The following is a 24,857-nucleotide window of genomic DNA, read 5'->3' on the forward strand; positions in this document are numbered from 1 at the left end:
GCTACCACCAGCTCACGACATATCTGTTCACTGAGTTTAAACAAGATATTCGTTTTATTCAGCAAGGGAAAACAATCTTTGCAACCTCTGCATTGAAAATGCGAGGTTGGATGACACAGCACATTTCAACGACCTACGGTGTTCCGCCAGTCGTTCATTGATATGCCCGCCAGTCTGGCTGCTGTAGTTCTTGTCACAAGAAAGCGGAATCTGATACAAAACACGTATGTCACAGGGTGTAAGCCTCTTTTCGTTGTCTAATCATGCATCCCATCTTTGAACTATCACCACCATGCTCAAGCCTGTCGCGCACAGCCACTGCGCACACCACGCAGCCTATTCTTCGCGGTGAAAACCACGTTAACTTTGTACCGCACCCCCCTTTTTTTCAGGCGCTGTGAAATGCCGCGGACGTAGGGTATTTCCACCATAGGTTTACGAGAGCTTTCCTCAGACCGTCCCGTCTTAAAGAGGATCTTTTCAGGCAGCTGTGACAAGGTTCGATCAGGAAAACTAGCTTCTTTTAGCTTGCGTAATTGTCCCAGGAAGCCTGCCTCCACCTTATGGTTGCAGGATTTTGAACGGCACGATTTCAAGTAATTTCAAGCATTGTAGTTTAGGAGCGGCTTTTTCGACCGAGTGTTGTATTCGCAGCACCTTCTACTCCCGTGACTGCTGATCTTCAGGTCAAGGAACAGGATGGATCCTGACTGTCGCCATTCAACGGTAAGCCTCGAACTTTCTCCCCTTACTTTGAAACACTTCAGGACGTCCGGATTAATTCGAGGGCAGCTTGGTTTCAAGATATTCAAAAAATCATCCACGTACCGGAGAACAATCGCTGTAAGGTCAGGAAGATCTTCCGCTAGTTCTTTATCCACTTTACTAAGGAAAATATCCCTCAGGATAGGCATGACTCCGGAGCCAGTACAAACATCACACTTCTGGACGTACTCCGCCCTATTCCTTCGTGGGATGGGGCGGAGTTCGCTTAGTTTAGTATGAAGCCTCATCAACTAGCCCAATTTTTTGGTTCTTCTTTCGCCGATGCCTTCATATTTGAATGTGTTTCACAGCATTGTCCACTTATGCTTTCGGACGCATCGCTTGTGCCCTGAAAGTCTACAAACAGCACTGATTCCCGCCCTGGCTATTCCTATGCATCACGCGTCACCACGAAAAGGCTATCATCTATACGCCTACCACTTGGAAACCCATCCTGCAGTTCTTCCAATGGATTACATTCTACTAATGCCTGAATTTTTATTTTGTTGCCTTCATGTCCAGTTTGTACAAAACTGACCTTGTAGTGTTTGGTCTAAATGAATTTTTTTCTTCCTATCTTCGTTTTTTTTAAAGGTTTGCTTGATTTTCATTTTGCTTTTTGATCTCGGAATTGCTGTCCTCTAAAGTTCAGAAAGTAAATTTGACTTTTTGAAATCCTTCTAAAGTTTCCTTGCTTCTTGAACCAATGGCGTCAATCAGCTTGATGGGAATTTCATTCATCTCTATAGTTGTACTACTTCTGAACTATTTGTGTACGCCTTGTAGCTCAGATTGGCCAGTTCTAAGTTACTTTCTGTAAAACTTTCTGATGCTTATTTTGCATTATAGGAGATTACCGCATCATCTCGCCTATATTATTCGGCTGTACCTGAGGTAGTGCATGTCATAGCGTCGTTCCCATCTTGACATTTTCCCTTGGAGCCTGAATCTGTCCCTGGTCTCTTTGATTCCTTTTACCCAATCAGCTTATATGGCTCCAGAAGGTTTTCGCTCCCCCCTGCCACTTTGTGTTTGGTCGCTCTCTTCTGTCATCCAATGATCGATATGCTGCTTTATTTTATTGTGAACGACTACCTGCACATCCAGGTTGTTTCGCCGATAGGATTCCCATTTTCTCAATATTTCGTCTTTAGAAAGCGGCGCCTTTTCCTCCCCACATTCTATAGAAGGCACTAGTCCTCGCTAGATCGCTTGCTTAATTTACTATTCCACAAGCGCCGCGGCATACTCCTTTTTTTGCCATCTATTTGAGGTTTTTATTTATTGAATTCTTCTAGGGATGAGTGGTGCTAACTTGTTATAATCCCACTCCTCCTTGTGTTGTTTCTCTGCCGTATCCTCATTGACTGATTCTATTAGAGCTAGTTGTTTGTCGGTAAAATTTGCGTTTGCTCTCTGGATTTCCATATTTTTTCTTTCTTTTGACTGTGTGGGTCATATGGAGGATAAACGCTTAATTTTTTTCCCAGGCTGTACACGCCTTTGTAATCTATTTCCACCCTCGTGAGATTACTGATCATTCCTGGTGCCTTATCTAATAATAAATGGTCGCTTGTCTATTCAAGAATTCTCACATTATCTCTCCTTGTATATTTCGTTTGTCTATTCACAACTAGATTCTTTCCCCTTTGGGATGCACCTTTATTTACCTTTGCCATCTGTGCGCCCACACAGAGCCTTCAAATGTGAATGCATATCCCTCATTGCGATTATTGGTGAAAACATCAGGATATCGCCAGATTGCGGAGACCACTGAATTGACCTGTTGTATCTTTGTATAGGCAGATGGCACCTCTTTCCATTCACTGGGCGTCTAAATCAGTCAAATCGACAAACGAGCCGGTGAAGTATTCGACACCTGTATATAGTGTATCTGAGATATGTCGTCGTGCTTGATTGATTAGGGATTACTGATTACGTGATTTGTTGATTGATTAGTGAGTAATGATTGGTGATTAGTGCATGAAGCGAGCCTGTTGTATTTCGGACATCTGTGATGGAACCTGTGGCATTGTACCGTGCGGCAACGTCAACATACATTGTACCTGACGTGTGTAATTGAGTGGGAGGGGGCAACGTTTGAGGATGTCTTGTCATGATGGTGGTCCGAATGGCCACGGAAACTTTATATGATGGATTCCGAGAACGCGGGAAATGTCGCTACGTGTGAGACAGCTAAGCGGTTAATCTTGATGCAAAGGCGAAATTGCAAGAAACATGAAACAATGAGTGCGCAAGTTATCAAGCATCATCCTCATTTTTTTCTCCTACCGGTAATCTGACGCGATTGATATCGCGTAAGCCAGGTGCATGTGCAAAACAAGTGATCTAATGCTAAAAAATGCGCACGCATCTTTTATATGCTATGTGGCGCCAAGCACACAAAATCTACATCAGTGGAAAAAAGAGCAGTTGATGGTCCTGTCAGCTTTCAGAGCTTGCCCAGCAGTTCTCTCAAATTAGTCTTAAGGTTATTACGAACGCGTAGGGTTTATAAGAGAACATGTTAAGTGTCCAATAGGTCAATGAACACTTTCGACCAGCCGCTTGTCCGCAGATGGACGTTCATTCTCAACCCCCGCCCCGGAATGGTAAGTGGTGAGCCATATGATCTGGAAACAGACGAACAATACTGACTGACACAAATGCGTTTATTGATATTACGCAATCACAAAGCCGGATAATAAAATACGCTAGGAATCAGTCATCCTGCTCACCGATTGGGACACCCAAGCTGGACCAGCAAAGACGCTTCGAGGCTTCTTGAGAGGAGGAACTCGCGCGAAATTGGTGATTGCAATGGGCGAACCTTGCTGCTTGATGAGTAACTACCGAACAAATGTCCGCACGGAATATTTACGACGGCCAGCGAGAATAGGGGTGGTGCACCAAACATTCAAAATTTCTGCGAGTGAATTTGGGAATTCAGTGCCGTAGGCAGCCGAGTGAAGTAGAATTTATTTTGGCATTATCTGCGCTTGATAACAACACGAGCCAGCTTTTTTCTGACCACAGTGTCTCAAAGTATGCATTCCTCCTTCAGAAAGCCCAAATTAAATCAAGGCCAGATAAAAACCTTCTGCACCAGATATGTTTATCTCTAAACAATTATTTTTTTGGCCGTAAAAGAGCGTCGCGGTTCGCATTATTGGATATATTTTTTGAAATGGACTATGGGGGGGGGGGGGGCAACATCAAAACCGTCGAATACCCCCGGCTGTCCGACGAACTGTAACGCACAGTAAGCACGTCTTAAACCTCTAGCGTTAAAGAAGTTATGTTCTCTATTTGTTTGCCAGGGAAACAGTGAGTCATCCGAAAAAGGAGTATGATTCATAATTTCTCCTACTTGTGCGCTTCCTTCTATATCGTATTCCAATATGCTTGTCCGCGAAAATTAGCCAGTAAAAAAGAAAAGCAATGTACATTGCAGCAAAGTATTCCTGATAGGAAATAAGTACGCTGAAGTAAATGCAGATTGTTCAAATCTCGAGATTCACGCCTCCGCTCACTTGCGCCGCAATAGGAACGGCTGCCTGGTGTGGGCGTAAAAGTAACCTCTTGATGAGCGCCCCAGTGCCTCTTGGGCCGATTACTATGAAGATTTGCTGCAGCAAGGGCACATCTGCAATGTCTGCCTTTAAGTGTCAGCAGCGCGCGAGTAGCCATTTGCGCCACAATGACAAAGAGAACTGGATGTGCCCAACCACGTTTATATCAGACGCCTCTTCTGTTCTACGTCCGAGCTTCGTGCTTGAAAATCAGACGTTGTTCGCAAGTCTAGGAGTTTGCGCTTCTTAGACCATGCCGGTAAAATGTGCACCAACTGTTGACGCTTAATTTAAAAGTGACTGTTTTGAAATAAGGACAGACCGCGACACTATTGTGTATAGGGCTCGAGTGGTGCACCCTGCTGCAGAGAAATCGGCGCTTTGTCGCAGCTTCCAGAGCTTAGATGACACGTGTGCGAGCAAGTGCAGCCAAGTCAATTTGCAATCGAGGTAGGCCCAAGTGGTTTGCCAGAAAGCAGTTAGCCGTATTCGAAGCTGAGATTTAATTGCGCGGTGCGTACAGGTCGAGAGCTCTACAACAAAATGACACTGTACACTTCTATAATACATGGTGTAGTATTGATGAAAAATCTTACTTTGTATTAGAGAATTTTTCCCATGGTGGTCGTGAAACGAGAGGTGAACACGAGGACACGGGAATATAAAATACGGACAGAAATTGGTCAATTGTGCTCGACATCGGCATTCGGTGCTTTGTGCTACCCGTAGTTTGTGAATACGAACGGAAAGTGACTATCAGTGGCTTCAATGCTGACGATCTAATAATTAAACACTTTTACTTTACCATTTTATTTCCCGCTGCGGATAAATTACAATTTCGATCCTTGTCTTTATGGGTTTTCGGGCGGCACGATCATGATATGTTCGCCCGAACTGCGTTTCAATGCATCCTAGGCACCTTCTTTGCTAGTCCCTGCGTCGGATAGATTTTGCTTAAAAACGAGTGTGTTATGAAAAAAAACCACCTTCCGTGCTTCCCGTGTTCATTTGCACTTTTTACGAAGGCTGAACAAGAGGACGTTGAAAAGAAGCTGGCTGCTGTGAAGCAAGAAAATCGGAAATTGCAGAACGACCTTGCAGCTACCCACAAGCTGATTCGGCTTGCCAAGGAAGCAATCACATGGCCCGACCAGCAGCGAAAAGGAATTCTCGGAGTCCTGGGGAAAATCGAGGTGGGTTCGCTATTCAAAAAGGCTGCACTAAAATGACATTATACATTCATTTCAGCACGGAGTTTGATTCCCGTGGCAAGCTTCACATGTCAGTTATCTCGGAGCCGTAAAGAAATGCATGTTTGAAACAGTAAAATTCTATCTAAAATATTCGCTCAACGTCTGACCAGGTGACAACGGCGTGGAAGCAATTAATAGGAAGAGTCTGAGTAAATGAAGAGCAATTGAAGTATGAACGATGCGAACTTAACCTGCATTACAGACGTCATGAACCTAACTGCTGAATATTATTCAAAGCCTTTTCTTCCATCTGCCAATTTTGCGCTGAGAACCCGAACGTGAGGTGAGCTCGGTGCTGGAATCGTAAGGTAGCCGCTAAATGTAAACGCAGAGCTCGACTCCTCTGTACTAAGTTACCCGTGTCATTTTCGACATATTGATGTTAGCCAATGAGCATAAGGGATTTGCTTTCTTGTGCTTAAAAAGTGCCGAATACTCGATGTGCTGCATGCTGCTTAGGTAGAACTACCCTGATTGATCTTGCTTTTCAGAACATGTTCCGAGTAGATTCTTCAATGCAATATATGTACCAAGGCAAGTGGTTGCAGTGTTGTTTGCAGATGGAGTACCAGTTAGCCATAGATTTTAGTAGGTAATATACACACATTTTTGAATTACAGGTCGAAAAGCACGATAGAATGATCTGAAAACTACAGAAGATTTTGTAGTACTAGTTTAACGCGATCCTGTATGTTGTTGAGTGCATTTTGTGGTTCTTTAGTTTTTTCTGTAGTAAATATTGGTAGTCTGTAGTTCTGCTGTGGTTTTATGAGGTAATTATACTCAAAATATACTGGTTACTGGACGAATTTCTATTTTATTAGTTTCGTGTTTAATAGCCGCGCATAAACTCTGTTGGGTGTACAGAAATTTTCGTGTTGCTTTTTGTACTAACTTCACACCGTCATGTAGCCGTTACGGCCGTAATCACTCAGGAGGACAATGAAAGGCTTGCTAAAGCAATTACTTAACGTGTAAGGTTTTGCAAGCATAATACATGCATCTACTTCATCGCAGCGGCGATAGCAGCAGACAATCTAGCCAGTCCTCGAACTACGGAATGCCCTACGGAAGCATTGGCGCATGGTTGTTCGAGACATATCACAGCGCATTGGCATTTCAAGGAAAGCGATAAAGCTGGTACTCGGGGGCATTTAGCGCGAGCAAAATGGTGAACGAATCTTCGCGGCACTATTCCAGGTTCAAACAAGCATCCATTTATTTATTATAGTCTCAATACATTTCTGCGACAGGAGCATTCTAGAATCCCCATGCCGCATTAGGACGCTTTCAACGAAAAACTTCGCGAATTCTACAACGGTACCACTAGGAAGGAATTTTGCATCGCTTTTGCGAATCATGCATTCCATTGCTACTGTTATTTATTGTTGCCGGATGTCGACGTCATATAGGAGCTGCGTAAGTCCCATGCCGACCTGTTGGTGCATTCTCATGGGTGGTTGGATTGACTGCAGAATTCTGGCAGGTCTTGTTTGCGGTGTTTTGCGGCGCTGCCTGTCGTGTTAACTCCTGACATAGTGTGCGACTTCAGCGGACAGTCATATCCAGTAATACTTCTAAATACGGCAGGGAATACGCGTAAAGCCGAAATCACGAGAGGTTCTTAATGTGAGAGCTTTGTAGGATTTATTCCCGAAGGCCCTATGATGCAACAAAAAGGTAGCCAATCGTGTTGAGTGCAAAGGATTTATTCACGAGGACGCGGCTAATAGAAAATGTTATTCGATATTTAGATAACCTTGGAGTACGCAAAATGACTGCCTCCTAGGAAATCGATGAGTCACTGTACTTCGATGCGTGTGCACTGATGTTGCGCGAAATCGCTAGTGTCTACGGTTTAAAAAGGAGTGATCATATTATTCCAGCGGCTGTCGACACAGGCTCTTGATAGTTGGTTCCCATCTGGGTGCTCTCGCCTGAACTTGTAGATGGCGGCGACGTCTAAATCCTAAAGGCGCAGGTATTATCGAGCGAGGCGCCTGGATGGTCCTCCAAACTGGCACTCCACCACAATGCGTTGCGGTCACTCCCGACATTGAATTGTCGTCCTTGCTGCTAGATTTCAAATTTTTATGTGACCCGGGTGATGTTGAGACTTTCTTGCTAGTCCGTCGAATAGTTGGTTCCGGCTTTCGGTAGAAATCTGTCAGTGCACGCGTTAAATTAGTATAGGCACGTACCGTCTTTGCCAAAAGTAACTAGGCTGACGGGTTTCCTTCTCAGCAGTGTTTAGAGCTGTTTTTCTATCCTAAAAGGCAAAAAATGGCCTTCACAGATAAGGGTGAGTGGCTTTCTTTCCGTATAAGTGGTTAAAAGTTTGAGATATCTCAAACTCTGCACAACGGGGCTAAGGAACAAACCGCGCAGCCTGGTTACTTTTGTCAAAGACTGTACATTGCCTGTTTCGTTCATTTTTGCTTCAATCAGTCCGCGATGGTCCCAAACTGGATTTAACGCTATATGCCACAGCACAGCTCAGTTAATTATCTGGGTATTTACCAGGATTTGTTTCGGTTTCGATCGCTCCGAGCTCGAGCGCGCGATGATGTCAAGGATGTGATGGATGGATGGACGGAATATCGGAGCGTCCCCTTTGAAACAGGGTGGTAGCAGTTGCTATCATGCTCATTTTCCCCCTATATCTTAATTTTGTTTTAGATTGGTTAACTATACCATCCTTCTAATTATTGAATCTTTGTTTATACATTACTAACATTATATCACTTTTCTGCTTTTAAGCCACCGATCGTCCAGTCATTTTTTTTTACTAGCTTCCACCGCAGGTTCTTTCACTCTGCCAATGGCATCTCTAAACCCCAGAGCTTCAGATAGTGTATGCGCCTGCATAGACTTCCGCTGGATACCATTACATTCGAGTATATTATGGTCAATTGTTTCAGTGGAGTTATCACCTACTGCACAAGCGTCATCTTCATTGTTAAATGTCTTGTTTTAGCTGCTGGTTCTAAGGCACCCTGATCTATAGCTTCAAAAAGTAGTGCAATGCCTCTTGAGTTATCAAAGATAGCTTCCTTTCTGATCTGCTTTTTCCACTTTCAGTATAGTTCCACAGTGTTTCTTCTCCATCGAATATATCCAATTCTTACCTTCTGTGTTTTTCACCTCTTGCTTAACGCTCTTTTTTTCTTCGTTTTGATCAGCATAGTTACTGGTTAGTTTCCTATTTCTTTTCCTCCATTTTGAGTCAACGCGTTTTAGGTATAGGTATTTAAATACTTTAGCTGCCCATATTTTACTGTTCAATTTCCTCAGGCGTTCCTCATATAATATTTTACTCTGTGCTTCCCGTACTTCGAAAGATGCCCAGCCCATATCTTCCTGTACCGCCTCTTGTGGTTTTGCCATGGGCACCTAGTGCTAATCGTCCGACGCCTCTCTGATTATTTTAATGTTGACTGCCCCTCTGACTTTAGGCACAAAACCGCATTTCCGTAAGTAAGCCCGGGCACCCTAATTCCTTTTCAAATACCCCTCAAAACCTCATACCTTCTGTATCCTCCCGATCACATATGCTTCATTATCCCGGCATTTCTTCGCCCTTTGGCTTTAAGCGATTGCTCATGATTTCCAATGTATGCTAATCCTTCGTTTACCTATACCCCGAGATATTTGCATTCTGCTACTCTGGGTATTTCATGACCTTGTATTTTAAGACCCTGATCAGTTCAGCCGTTTAAAATCATCAGACCCGACTTCACTGCACTAAAACTGAAGCCTAGAGCGTCCCCTTCGTCTCCGCAATGCTTAATTAGTTTGCAATTCTTCCAGATTCTCAGCTGGCAGCCCAATATCGTCTGCATACATCAAACTGGGGAGGCACGGCTCTACCGCCTTTCCACCTAATCTATATGACAGGTTTGAACCTAGGTTACTTTCTTGTATCCTTCGTTCCAAGTTTATCATATAAAGCATGAACAGCAGCGGTGATAGAGGACAGCCCTGTCTTAATCCTTTGTATACTTTGACATCTTCCGTACTTCTTATCCCTTCCCATGCAATTTCTACTTTGTTATCCCGGTATATTTCCTGTAGGAACTGTTATCTCATAACCGATACCTTCTTCTTTAAATATGTTCCACAGGTGTTCAATGTTTACGTTGTCGTACGCCCCATTTACGTCCGGGAAGGCCAAATACAAAAGTATATTTTCCATTCTAGATATTTCGATGCATTGGGTACGCATGAACAGGCTATCATCAAAGCGACTACCATTTCTAAAGCCGTTCTTAAGTTCTCCGAGTATCTTGTTACTTTCTACCCATGCTTGCACCTTTCATTCCACCGCCTGCATGGCCAACTTCCACATAACAGATGGTATGGTAATCGGCCTGTAGGCTTTTATGTGCATCCTTTCTCCTTTCCCTTTATAAATCAAATTCATTTTACTCTGCCGCCAGCTGTCCGGAATTTGATAATTCGTTATGACTGTTTCTAAAGCTTTTAACAACGTTTTCTTACTTCTTGAACCATGTGCTTTAATCAGCTTGGACCAGTTCATTAATCTGCTGTCTTGTGTTGCTTCCTGATGTGCGGAGATTACACTATCGTGGTTCTTAAATGACTCGGCTATAACTCATTTGATGTAGTTCACTGCAATGTCTCCCTTTAAACAACTTCCCTCTTTATCTTGAATCCAGTCACGATTTCTTTGTTTCTTTTACCTAGCCAGCTTATATGGTTCGACTTTTCTTGGTCCACCTCTAGAGGCATCGTGTATGTCAGCCATCCAGCAATCGGTGAACTGCTTTATTTTACCTTGCACGAGGGCCTGTACATCAAGTTTCTTTTGTCGATATGATTCCCGTTTTAGGCCGATTTTCTCCTAATATACCTGCGCTTTCTTTGCTTCTCGGTGTTCCCTTGAAGCAGTCCGCCGTTCTTCAATGGCTTCCTTGATTTCCTTATTCCACCAGATCTGTGGCTTCTTCTTTCTATTCGAGCAGTTTGCTACTTTACCCTCCTTAATTCTCCTCCTTATGAGTAGTTCTACCTGTTCATAATCCCAGTCTTCCATGGGGCTTTTCTCTATTGCTTCCTCTATGGCTGCTGCTATCTGCGCTATTTGACCGTCGTTTAATTTTGCGTTTACTTTTTCTCTAAGTTCCATTTTTCTTTCATCAAGGACTCCATCTGCTGTCTAATACCTTTATGATCACTTCCCAGAGTACTCTCCTTCCTCGTCTAATTCCATTTTCGTGACCTTGCTATAAATTCCCTGCGACGTAAGACAGTAGTCAATGGTCGTCTGCGTGTTGCGAAAGTCCCACGTGATTTGTCATTCGCATTTTGTTTCTGCATTTACTATAACTTGGTCGTGTCGCTCACAGAAATCTAGCTTTAGCTTCCCGTTATAATCCGTGCGTCCATCCAGATCGTTGATGTCGCCTTTCGTGTCCCAGAGCAGAATAATATCGGCCCCGTTTCCAAACTGGCTTATATCGTCACTGAGACATTCAACAAGATCCTTGTTTTCTTGCCTGAATTAGTGTCCTCTTCGTAAATAAACTACCCCTAGCGATGTCCTTATGCCGGCAATTGTTCCCAATACCCAGATATGTTCACTACAAGATGATTTTATTCTTTGCCAATTTGTTCCCTGGTGTATCAACATACCTAACCATCCACCCCTTTTTTCCGTTCTCGTTCTGTTGCACCGTTCTCAGACGTAGCCTACTCTAAACGGTGGATCTTCTAGATCCCTGAGATGGAGTCTTGCATAGAGCGTACACATCTATTTTGTCATCCTTCAACTGCTGTTCTATCTCTAGCCATTCCGGTCTTTTTCTACCTCATTGCATGCTTATGTAGCTGATCCTAGTGTTAATTCTCTTTTTTTGTACTTTTCTTTCTCGACCTCCTCCTTGCCATTATTTGGGGCTCAGCCTCCGTTTTACGCTTTTTTCTGCTTCACTTCTAACTACCTCTGTGCGCGGAGCCCTCGCGGACACCCTAAAAAGCTACAGGCCTGCCTGCCAGGAAGCAGCCGTTCTCTGCTCCCATGCTTCTTTTAAAATGAATGCCATCTCGCTGAAAAGCCCTGCCAAAACCTTCTTTACATACCTTCCTGTTTACCTCAACCACATCGAAACGCTTCTCCAGCCTTAACTTTCTTATTTCGTGATAACTGTCACTGCGTCCTTTTCCAGCTTTGCGTTGGATCCTAGAATCTCCTGTACTGTGCATACAACTATCTGTGCTTCCTGTGTTATCTCCACGATATCGTCAACTTCCTTAGTTAAACCTTTCACCACTCCTGCCGCGTTACAATTTAGGACATCCTTTAGCCCCGCGGCTACTATCACCATGTTACACTGGACGGAAAATTTTAACAGCCTATTTTTACTCTTTCAGCACTGCCCTCATGGTCATCCCTGGGAAGGTTCCAACTAACACTTGCTTATCACCCTTTACACGTTCCAAGATATCTCGCTTGCACCTGCTCATGTTAGAATCTCCGGCGATAAGCACCTGGGCATTCTCTCTCCCTCTCCCAACTGCTGGCTCCTGCTTTCGGTTGTCTGTGTCCTTCTCTCTGGGATTTTCATTCTTCCTTACTTCTTCCTTTTTTTTCCGACTTAGTAGAAGCTTCTAAATAACTCTCTCAGTTCGGATTCGCTTGATCTACTTTGCTTATGCCTTCCATGCCAGTGCTGATCCCAGCCACATGGCCTGCACTGGAATATTCGTTTTCGTTTTTTACAAGGACAAAGTCCGCCTGACCTACATTGCTTCATTGCTTATGCCTTCCATGACAGTGCTGGTCCCAGCGACGTGGCTCTCACTGGAATGTTCATCCTCGTTGGTTCCAAGGACAAAGACGGCCATTTTTTTTTTCCATTTATGGAAGCTGTTCTAGCAATTTCGGCTTTTCTGCCCTTAACAAACCTTCATTTTCTAAACCGTCCACACCAGACACTAAATTGCCCATTTCTCGTTCAAATGTATCTGTGCGTTCTGGATGAAGCGGTGAAGATATGAGCACAATCCTATAAAACAGCGGACATTAAGGGGTGAACGGAGAAATGGCAAAACACTGAATGCGTGAACTTTCTCGCAAACGATTTGTACGCCGGTGGCATTCGCCGAATGGTGTGTTGCAAATGGCGAAGCACATTATCTTTCGGCGACCAAAACTACATTTTGAGTTCAGTTGGAAGTCCAGCATGGCGGAAAAGTACCACGATCGATGAAAGGTGACGGAGATGGCTTTCAATATAATGCCTAATCAGTAATCACTTAGTTATGTGCTCGGCCTTAACGACAAACTCGAGACTTTCTTGGCGCATTCACTCCTCTTCCGGCCCGACCCCGGAACAGTGATGACGGGTTCGTAGATAAGTATAGTTGTTGTTTAGGATCGGTCACCTCGCACCACCCGCGCGACTTAATTGTTGCGCAGGAATGGATATGAGGAGACGAGGTGCCCTTTTAAAGGCACGAATGGCGTCGGCCAGCGGTCACTCAGTTAGCTAGCGCAGCCTATTCCACGAGAAAAAAATGGGCAAACTGTTATACTGACAGTCCTCCACACGTGGCACCATGCATGCTGCCAAGTCGTTGGTGGTTCATGCTGCGCGAACTCAGACAGTTGAAGCATTCAGTCAATCTAGTCCTAGCCTTCCCTCCAGAACAACTGGGAAGTTTTTTTGCTAGTGCTATCGAATAGTGATGCCGCGTCCTGAGTTCGTACAGCGTGAACTTAGGCGGTCATGTACGTCGAATTTTCGCAGGCTAGCGGACACACAACTCACCACTGTTTTCTCAATTTGGACAAATGGTAGAAAGGGAACTCTCCCACTCCTACCACCTTTGCTTATTCACAGGCATCGACATCACAAAATGATGCGTTTTCGTGTTTCGCACGCTTCAGAAAGCGCCAAGAGCCACGAGAGAGGGACATTCAATTCAGCCGCCTGGAGAGACAACGAACCAGCGAGTAAAGCTGGTACGTTGGCGCAATTAGTGTCACTTTTCTGGATACACACTGCTCTATTTTTGACGCGGTCCTTTTGAGGTGGGCCTTCCAGCTCTCGCCAAACTTCGTCTTTCTCTTGGGCTCGAAACCTGCTTGTTGAGTGCAGTTGACAAACCCAGCAGTTTGACGACGACACAGGAAGGGAGGAAACTAGCACCTCTTCCAAATGGACTTGCTCAAAGTACTCGAAAGAGTTGGTGTATCCGCACAGTTCGCTATAGAGTATCGAACAAGAATAACTCGAAAATGTTCGTTCTGTATTATATCAAGGTCACAAATACAGTGATGAAACATCCCAGTGAAATTTTCAAAGCCAGCACTGATCAACATACGTAAGTTACCAATGCGCGCTTGCTAGGTAGACTACACATCCAGACGGAAGCTCACGCGTGAAAGTCCTGCTAAAAACAATGTAGTGTGACACCGACGGTAGTGTTCTCACAGTTGCGCGGTGCGAAAGTCCTTCGCATGCCCCGAATTATTTTTTATAGGCGCCAAGCGCATTGAAAGAAACAAAAAGCGTGTCATAATGGCGGAACACGATTTAGCTCTGGCCGCCCGTAGAACAAGAAAACGACGGAACAAGAACGGACAGGGGTCGGTTCTTTGTTTATTATTTTTACTATGTGTTAATGACTTAGCTGATAACGTCACTTCACCCATACGCTGTCATGTGGATGTCAGTTTTATATCGCGTGAGTAACACACCAGAAGATGACCTTGAACTAAATTCCTCTTTTTTTTCAGCTTCTGTACCTGGTGTTATACTTTTAGAAAAACAGTGATAGTGTCATTTTCTAATAGTACGTTTCCTTCATTGGTCACTTACTCTTTCGATGACTTATCCTTGAACAAGGTTTCGGAATAAAGTATCTTTGCGCCATATTTACCACTAAGATATATTGGCCAAGACATATCAATTTATCTTGAACTAAGACAATCAGTAAGCTTGGGTATTTGAGGCGCAGTTTCAGCAATTCTCCAAAGGAGGCTAAAACTAATGTATAAATATTCAATTTGTCTTATCGTGCGTTATGTTTCTTCTGTCTGGAGCCTTCATAACCACTATGACATTAACCTCATTGAGAGCATACAACAAAAATATATGAGGTTCATATATCGTCGCTATGATTAACATTTCTCACTCTCGTGCCCTGTCTTCCTTCTGATATTCACCGGTCAATAGCAGCCATCACAGCCTTAAAATATACCTTACATTACTCGATCTGATAACTTTACATATTTTCTTCCACGCATTGCTGAATTCCAGAACTCAATTCCTATTACAGTTCGGCCACTGCCAATAAATAACTTGCGGTTAAAAGTTAATTCTGTCGTTGTTAGAGTGTGTGGCTGCATTCTCGTTTAGGTGCTGTTATATTCAGTTACATATTTGCCCTCTGCCTTATTTCTCGTGAATTTTTACCTTTTGTTTGTTTGCATTTGTATGACGTTTCCAATATACATTTGTGTAACCCACTCTTGAAATATCCTCATAAAGGGCTACAGTATGTATAAATATACAACTAAATAAATAATAACGAAAACTGGGAAGCACTCTACCTAATAGCAATTACGAAAAACAAACTTACAATCAAGACGGCAACTTCGCAGCCTGCACATATTAAAATAAGCAAGGTAACCGCGTACTATTCCCGAGACCACCATAGCAGACAGCGTGATGGGAGCTATAAGAAAATGCTTCGTCGCTTCCATCGCAAGCACTCGGAAAGGCTTGCAGTCTCACCAATGCCGAAGCAATATTAAAAGGGTACTCGGCAAGTGTTGCAAAATTAGAAAGGAAATGAAATGCTTAATAAAAAGCTTACCTCTCTCGTAGAACAAAGTGAAAGACATCATTCCAAGTGGCACGTTTTGTTTCTTGTCATTCTCACTGCCCATTTCCCCGTGCACGCGATTGTGTTATGCTTAGCCCGCCTAGACAGTTCAGCACGTGAAACGCAAGCGTATGGTTCGCCCAAAGTGCGCTATTGCACCCGTTTATGGCGTCGCTTTGCCACCCGTGATGCTGCAAGGACGTTGCGTATTCGAGTTCAAAACACGCTTCATGGGGATTAAACTTTGCGCTTACAGTAAAGCGGAACCAGGCAACATGGTCTCAAATGGATGACAAACCGAGGCTGGCCGTGCGTTCTGCGCAAACATATCGAAACATCACGGGAGCCGATGTTTGGGGGGAGGGATGCAAAGTAACTACCACTGTAGAGGTAAAACATGGCTTAGCTCTGCTATGCCTGAATGTACGTAGCGAAAAGCAGTGAATACATCGGGTTCAGAAGGTAATTTCTCCAGCCTTCTGCTCCGTTCGTCAGCAGCTAAACCCTCCTTGGCTTTCGTGTCGAGCGCGTCTATGTTCACCTGCGTTTTATAATTCGTTTACAGGAAAGCAAAGACGCAGGATCTGTCACTCGCGGAGGCAAGAAGCGCCGCCCGGTGGCGTTGGAGCGCACTCGTTCCCGCATGGTCCTTATAGCTGATAGCAGATGGGTGACGTCACATCCTTGGCGTCACCCTCATTGAGGGACTTGACTATTTAGTCTTAAGTACTTTCAAATTGCGCGCTAATCGCAGTATCTGTCACGCGCGGAGTCCCGCTATCATCGTCACGGTAAACAAGCGGAATTATGAGCAACGCTTCACGACCCGCGGCTTGGGAGGCGTCTGTGGCGCGTTCGTTCGGGAAGGCCACAATTCGCAGTGCTCTCTGCTGTAAACTGCGCGTCGTCCTTTGGCCGAGGTTTTGCGTCTTCTGAAGACATCATGGACATCTACAAGATTGTGCTGTCTCGTCTGCAGTCCGGTAATGTAGTACTCAATACTGTACTGTTGCATGGTGACTTAAATGCCCTTCCGTACTGAGCGCCTGACTTCAGGGATGCCCTTGCTCGTGTCATGGACCTTCGGAATATCGTCTGCATTGGACAATTTCAAATGATCCTTTTTGGATGGTTACTAGTGAGAATAGCATTTCAAAACAGAAACTTGTGGACTTGGCGGAGCTACGCGTGAAAAGGCTGAAATGCATGATATTTGATCAGGAACCAAGAAATATTAAGGTGAAGCTGCTTTGGCTCCCACGCCACGTGGAACATCGCCAGATTTCGGAAGCTGTAGAGTCCTATGGCAATGTTCAGACCATGGAGCGAGAAAAGTGGCGCTGTATGGAACACATAGAGACAGCGAACCGGAAAGTGTATACCACACTGAAGGATGACGTTTCATCTTCCAGCATTCCTCATATTCTGAGTGTGTTTGAGATTCAGGCGTTGGTAATCATTCCTGCAGGACTCCACTGTGTCTTCGGTGCAGCAGAGTTGGACATGTCCGGCGCAAGCCGAATGCCGCGAAGCACCCAGTGTCGTCATTTCGGTCACACACTGGATGCTTGTGTCTTGACCTATGCCGATAGGTTGCGTCAGGGCTCTTTGTCTAAAGATGATGGAGTTTCAGAGCACATTATGGGCATTTCGGATGTTGTGGACGCTTCTGGAGAGCTCAACCCCGCGGTTCCGCATGAAGCAATCGACAATAATAATCCACACGACATCAAGCCACCTAGTGAACCTCCCGACCCCAAGACTCCGGACTCTGCCCAATTTGAGCATGGTGCATCTCATCTTGAGCTGTCTAAAAAGCCGCGTTCTGCTGCAGATGCATCTCGAGATCTGCCACTGGGGGGTTGCCGAGAAGCTAGCGGATGTGCGTCCACTCCGTTTCGTCGCTGGTGTGTCGTTGCAGTGCAGTGCGCCGTATCTCGAGTCAACTATCTGCGTCTGCAAGGAGCTGCCGACTGATCTTCGTGCTGCGAGTGACTCAATGCTTGCGATATCATGGCTGGAAGCCTCAGCAACATCAGAGGTCTCCATTAACATAAGCGCGTCTTTGAAGCGTCCCGCGGAGGGGGAGCTTGGTGTCAGCGCAGATCCAAGCAATGTATTAGAGGAGAATGCAAGAGGACGATTGGCTTAAAAAAAAAAACGGGTAGTTACAGCTCAAACGATCGCCAATTTGCCGGCGACTCTACCCGCTTCGGCGGATGGAGTTGAATAATGCACGTCGAAAAAAAATGGCGAGGATCAAAGCTTTTGAGATCGCTACCCTTTACGTTAGATACTTGCGGAATCGACGGCGCCAGTGCCATTTAAAGCAACTGTTTGAAAGCAGTCGTGTGAGTGTAATTGTAATTCAGGAAACTAAATTGGCTACGGATGAGGATACTGAAACTTCTCATAAGATGTTTTTATATAATTACAATATATTCGTCAGCCATTCGAAAGGATTGTCCGGAGGGTGCATGCTGCTTCGGAGCAATACACTAGACATAACTGACTTGCCATATTGTATTGATAATGAGGGGCGGTTCATATGTTGTCACCTCGCCATTTCGGGTCAGCAGTGGCAAATTGTTTGTCTATGCGCCTGTTAAGCAGCATGAAAGGAAAGTGTTTTTCTGGTCATTCGCAAACCTTGTGCGCATAGATTGGGAAATTCTGATGCTAGGAGATTTAAACTGCGTATGTAACAATGAGTATGAGATCAGTATATCGTGGACGTTATAACACCAGAGCTGCTGCTCTTACTAACTTAGTTTGTGAGCATAACCTTGTTGACTATGGCCGACTAAAAAGCGGTAGTAAAAATGTCACGCACTTCCAATCGTTTTCGAATGCCCGACTTGACAGGATCTACGTTTCGGCTGGCACATTACCTACTGTGCGTGAATACTGGGTGAGACCGATATTTTTTAGCGATCACTGCATGGTATCAGTTCAGATAGCAAAGCATACTAGACGTCTACTCCAACAGCAGTGGGAGGTATGGAAGCTAAATAATTCCCTTCTTTGGGATAAAATTTTTCAGTGGTCTGTATTTGGGGGGGGGGGGGGGGGGAGGGGGGCGTGCTTCAAGGACACGTGGGCTCGTGCCGACCTATGTCTTTCAAAAGTGGGATTTTTTAAATCAGGATATTAAGAGCCATGAAATTCACATTCTTAAAGCGCCTTAACTTTTGCGAATTGAAGCGCACCTTGAACGAACTATACGAGTTGGAGAGAATTTCTCCGGGGCCGTATCTTGACGTCAACAATATTAAAGCACAGTTACAACAGTGTAGTGCAGAAAAATATCGGGGTGCCTTTATTAGGTCGCGAACACGGTGGTTCGCTAATGAACAACCATCTCGCCGTGCTTTTAGTGATGAAAGGCAAGCTGCTCTTTCTAAGCAGGTTTTAGAAATTCGTTGCGGAAGTGATAGGTACACTGACACGCCTTGTATTCTGAATGCCTTCTTTAACTACTATGCATGGATATTTAGGGGTAGTAATAACTCGAACAGTGGGTCTGATTTCAGTCATATAAAAGATTTTCCTTGTCTTGAAGATGAGCAGCGGACAACCATTGAAGGATTCATTACTTTAGATGAGGTCAAGTCGGCCGTATGTTCACTGCAGGGCCAAAAGTGTACTGGCCCAGATGATCTAAATAGCGAATTTATGCGATGATGCCTACCTTAGCACCTGCCTTATTGGAACTTATTAGCGTAGCTTATGAATAGGCTTTTTGCCTCCCACATTCTCTAGTGGTCACACCATACTAATACCGAAAACCCCAGACTCATGTCAGATGAAAACTGTTGAAGGGTATCGTCCTATATCCTTATGCAACGTGGTATATAAAATATTTGCTAAGGTTTTTTTTCTCGTTTGCAGCTTGTGGCAATAGATTTATTAGGGCCACGCCAAGTGTGTGGAATCAAAGGCCGTAGTATTAAAAATTATATCCATATTGCTACGAAGACGACAAAGCGGGCAGTGGCGCGGGCGGAGTGCTCCTGCTAGGCCCGCTGGCCATAAAACATATTTCATCGTCATGTCATCAAGTCATTATGTTTCTTCTGTGTCGGCGTGTTCAGTCGCTTGTCATGCCACCACGTAACAATATTGCACGTTCTGTGATAGAAACAGTGTGAGATGAGGTCAGTCAAGTGGCCCTAGTTGAGATTGATCTGGCAAAAGTTTTTGACAAGATGCGTGATGATTTTTGTTTGCTTTATTAGAGAGTGCAAACATTGGTGATGTGCTGCTTAACAGACTCTCAGAAAGAACTTGGATATTATGCCCTACACTATATGGTTTTTGCTTAAAAAGAAGCTTCTGAGGCGCCATGTGACCTTTTTGTGCTCACGGGACTTTTTAGCCTGTTTAAGAGCCGCATGACCGATTGCCACGCAAAGCCACCACGCTTATCTAAGTCTCTGTTCAGAGAGCAATGTGCTATGGTGCGGGGGGTATATGCTGCGCAGGATCGACCTCCTGCCTGGTTACATTTACTTGATGCATCTATATGTCTCCCGGAATTTTGTTGTGATCAAAGTGAGAGCTCGATGCTCGTGTAACTGTGTATTGACAGGTTGCGGAATGCGAGCCATTTAAATTGCTCGAACGACTTCCATGCAATAAAAAAAAACCCAGAGGCATGGCACAGCGGTAAAGCGTTCGGCTGGGCATCCAAGGAATCGAGGCTAGGTTCACGAATAGATGCTAATTATGTTTTTGTAATCAGGAGTAGTCTCACACCCCTTTAGCGTTGATAGGCAATGCCGGCAGAGCTTGGTGAGAAGGCTGTACATTTGCCTTTGGCTGTGACGCCTCGGCATACCCACACAGCATACGGCATACTCGAAGCTCGACTCTTTCCCTCGTAGTGAAGCTTTTCACTTCAAACACCCGCGCCTCTCCTAGTGACGTCACTCGGCGAGTTCGCGCAAGCGCAACTGTGGCTAAAAGTGATCACATGTACGCCAGACCCGGTGTTGACTAGCCTAGTGAAGCTGTTCGCTTCAAAAGAAGCGGATAAGTAGATATCGCGGAATAGTGGGACTAGCGCGAGGAGCCACTTGGGTGTTTTAAGGGTGCTCTAGAGTTGTTGGCTTCGGATGGTTTTGCGACCCTCGATTCAACGCATTGGTGAGAAAAAGAAAAAGGATCCGTATGCTGTCGCATGGGAGAAGCAACCTTTGATGTGAAATTGGCGTTCCCTGATCGCAGTGCAAAAGAAACGAAACGCCACCGGTTCATCTGGCGTCTTTTCTTGGCTCCGATCTAGCCTCAGAGGTCTACATGTTCTAACGAGACCGTCATGGAAGTGAGCAACCACGCTCGCAACAAACCGGCTGCACGGGCACTATAGCTGCGCAGTTCCCATGTGATTGGGGGATGCGAAGTTCAATACCATTCAACATCACTCTGTTTTTGATAACCTTTTTCTGCTGAAGGTCCTTCTTCTAGAATTGTCTTTGAATGAACTTAAAAAGCGACGAGACTAACGGACAGTAGTTTTAACTGAAAATGTGTTCAAAGAGGTCACCTAGATATGGGCTTTTTTTTTTTTCTGGGGTGAACATTCTCTTATTTGGCATCACATTCAATGTGCAGCGTTGGGCTTCAACCGCTGGCTACACCGGCACTGTTGAGCCTGTTGGACGGGGAGACTGCTCTGGTCCTGTCAAGAGCCAGCAGGTGAAGGAAGATCAAGAGAAAATCAAGGCAGTGCCGTCCACTACTCGCAGCACACAACTGTGGAACACAGCGTTCGGGAGCGAGTGAGCACTTCTCGATTTCCTCCCCGCGTCTCTGTTCCGGAGCACAGTGTGCTTTATTCATTCCAGCCGCTGCGAATGGTGCCAAGTATGACCGAGTCAGTCTTTCTAAAATTGCACTTTTAAGGCGGGGCAGTTGAAGGATATTGCGATAAGGTGTTATGCGCATGTTCGTGGGAACGGTCCAAGCGTTCGTCGTGTTTCTAGGTTTGCTTTTAACGCTTATCTTTCGCTCGCACCGAGCAGTTAAACCTGCAATTGAAAAACCAGTACGCTTCGTTCTTGAAAGTATTCGGGAGAAACTGGGTGATATTTGAGCCAAATTTTATGAACCTATTGACAGAAATGATCTATGTCTCTTGTTTCGAAGCAATATTTTGTTTCAGAGTTTTGTCCTGCTCTCATGACGAATATTTAAGATTGCCTTCCTAGAAGAATGGGATGCGTTTTTGAAAATGAATCCCAAACAACTCGCAAGCATGCCTTGGGAGAATATACGATTACATTGATTGTTATGTTGAGTTGGCCAATAAGCCACTAAATATTCACGAATCTCTTTTAATAATTATCTGAAATTCCTCTGTACATTCTCCTTTGTTTTTATTGCGGTGACAGCCTGCGTCTTCTTACGCTGGCTCACTATTACTGAAAAATGGCGACAGTAACATAGCAGTTCACCTGCCGATGAAGATAAAAAATACGTTGATGTAGGTAAATGTAAAATACCTGATAATAATTGTAGTTGTTTTCATAGTGCATGCTTATGAAGAAAGCCCAAAAGAGAAAGACCGAAAAAAGAGATGACGACCCTGTAAACTTAAGAAAACTTTTTCATATAGTGTCGAAACCTTTATTAATACTACTTCTCGAACTTTATATATTGCCACTGGTAAAAAATCGTAAACATATTTATAGCCATAGAAGAGGAGTTGAAGGTATACATCTATTCCGTTTACCCATTGCGGTTTCTGGTTTTACCATACGTCATGAGTGTGCAGCGTTGAAAAAATAAAAAATATTTATTTTGCACATGCAGCTTCAGCTCTCAATCCAAGCCCGCGCTAGGTAGTAAAAATAACAAACTGTGTTGTGATTTAGCTCTGGTTAACCCTAGTTGAATTTCGAAAGCATCGGCGGAAGCTTCCTTTGCCTACTACTTTATTCCCCTATCACGCCCTATCAGTGTAAGGTGCTGCATTATTGGGGCCCTTGAGCTCATCCTTTAGGGGTATGACGCGAGAGCGTAAGCGACCAGCCCACATATAAAGTCATGCTTCAACCAAGCTGTATGGACGTGTCTATGTATCGTAGGGGTAACAAGAATGCAAACGGTTCTCGCAGGCCGATTCTGATATCGCCCTCCCATATGAAAGGAGCGACCCGAGTTGGCAGCTCCTGCCTGTGGCATAGGGGTAATGTGAATTCTAACGATATGGCAGGCTGATTTTTTTTATGAACAGACCGTAGCTAACGCCTAGTCACGGCATACCTCCGGCCACCCGAGGTCTCGCTTTTGCTGTCGTAGTGTTGCTTTCGCAATAAAACAAAAGATTTTGGTATACCCCTGACAATATTGAAAACATCATCAGCCCTCGTGATGTCTGGTTCTGGTATGGGTATGACTGAGTATAATAATGTGGCATTAGGAGTCAGCAAAAACTCTAGGAGACGAAATTCTATTGTTTTAAAGAAAGCAGGTTCAATGAGTGATAAAAGCGTTGTATAAAGTTTCCTAATATTTGACCACTCGGTCTTCCTACAGCCTACAACGCTTAGCGCCAGAAGCTACAACATGAGCATTTCCATGTGTACTAGAAAAAATTAGAAGCTTCACGATGTTCGTATATATTGCCGGAATGTTCATATATTTTTTCAGTTCTGTCATAAAGATATTTTATATAACAGCACAAACAAAGTACCCCACCAGATTACGCCGCACACGTTACCCTTATTATTTTTCCATTGTTACGAGGAGTGGACTAGTTTCAATCTCAAGAGCTACAAACAGGTGGCCCTGAAATAGTTACATCCTGCAGCCGCACTTACCTGATCAGGAGTGCTTCAATGCTGGCGGTGCTTTAGCAATCGACTTGTGCAGTGGAAGTCATAGCAGAACCATTCGGATGTCCATGTATGAGGTAGTTAGGCCGGCTCACACGCAGAGAGAGCAAGATATTACGTCAAAGTTTGGGGTGGGCCTCTACTTTAGCAACGCGCTATAAAAGTAAAAATCAGTGTCATTGTCGTTATGGTGCAACGACACCACAAGATTGCTTACGTGATGCTCTTGTAATAAGACCGCGCCTAGGAAGATGAGGTTGTGCCTGCTTTTGGTGCAGTTCTCTGCGCGCAGACAACCGAAACTCTCTTCGTATGCAATTAGGTTGGGTTTCCGCACTTCATTACGCATATCACTGACATTGTTCCATTTACTAATTAAAGTTGTGATGAGTGTTAGGAGACATCGGGGAACCTTCCTTCATTGCAGGGACATAATCCGGCTGGGCATATTTCCTAACGTATTACTGCTGTTTGCAAATCTCCTGGGAAAATAAAAGTCCTATAGGTATGTTCCTCTATCCGAATACTCTACTACAGACCGGACATTGTGGTTATGTGCATGCGACATGTGATAGATTAAAAGGCCAGACTGATCTTTCATGGCGGACAGGATAGGCGGTCAGCCAGTTTGCGACATAACTTTAGAGGGTTTTGTTTTTGGACGTTTACCAGGTTTGCAGCGTAATTTAACGGTATAGCTCTACTAAACGCGAAAGCCTATTTCCGTGTCATGCCAAGAATTTGACCTTGAAATTACCTGAAGTCAATCTGGTAACTGAACAATGTATGGAAACGTTATCGCGTAATCACTTTGTTCAGAATAGCTGTCGTGCACCTGTTTCGCCAATTGGGAATCATGAGCCGAGCACATCGCATCGTTATGCTCACAATGCTTGGAAACTTCAGTGTCACTAACGGATGGAGGAATCATATCACTTGGATGGAGGAACGAATGGAGGAATGATCCCTGTGAAAATCATGTATGAACTCAAAATATGTGTGTTTATTTATAACGAAATAAAAACAAATTACATTAATTTTTTTAACACGTACCTAAACAGATCTACTGGTTACAGCTTGCGTCAAACTTCTGTTGTGGTAAATAGGCCTCGTACTAACTACGGAACACAATCAATTGAGCATCAGATCATGTTGATGTGTAATTCTCATCCGTTTGTAATAGATGCAGCTAAAAATAGTTCCACGCACAGGGGTTTTAAACGCATCTGTTCGTCTTTCTTTTTGTCTAACGTTGTGTCCTAAAAAAATGCTTACTTCTGGTTCCGTTTGATGTAACCCTGCTGGGGGGGGGGTCCTGTGGTGCGGTGGCCTCATAGATTGTTCATAGTAGGATGTCGTGCGGTCTGTGTGGCATATCGTGCGGTCTGTATGATATGCCATACAATTCGTATGATATGCCGTGCTGATGGGGTGGTGTGTCGTGCAGATTGTGCGGTGTTCTGTGGTGGATGGTCTGTGGGGTTGTTGCGTCGTAGGAATGCTGTATCGGTTCGAACAACCCTAATGTATTGCATTACTGTACCATTTTTGTATATGATTTAGTGTGTATT

General features: G+C 44.4%; 1 protein-coding gene across 2 annotated transcripts in view; it reads left to right on the plus strand.

Moving 5' to 3' along the window:
- The first annotated feature begins 288 nt into the window (after positions 1–288).
- Positions 289–24,857, plus strand: part of LOC146184235 (uncharacterized) — a 108,998-nt gene continuing 84,429 nt past the window's right edge. The window contains exons 1-3 of one of the 2 annotated variants that reach the window (XM_084609311.1): positions 289–726; positions 5,363–5,530; positions 21,062–21,228. In XM_084609311.1, coding sequence (XP_084465437.1) covers positions 700–726; positions 5,363–5,530; positions 21,062–21,228 — 362 coding nt within the window. In that variant the 5' untranslated portion in view covers positions 289–699. The remainder of the gene's footprint in view (positions 727–5,362; positions 5,531–21,061; positions 21,229–24,857) is intronic. The other variant, XM_084609310.1, reaches the window with a different exon arrangement.

Source organism: Amblyomma maculatum, chromosome 7 (genome assembly GCF_055883805.1).
Source record: "Amblyomma maculatum isolate TAMU_Amacu chromosome 7, ASM5588380v1, whole genome shotgun sequence".
NCBI classification, from domain to species: domain Eukaryota; kingdom Metazoa; phylum Arthropoda; class Arachnida; order Ixodida; family Ixodidae; genus Amblyomma; species Amblyomma maculatum.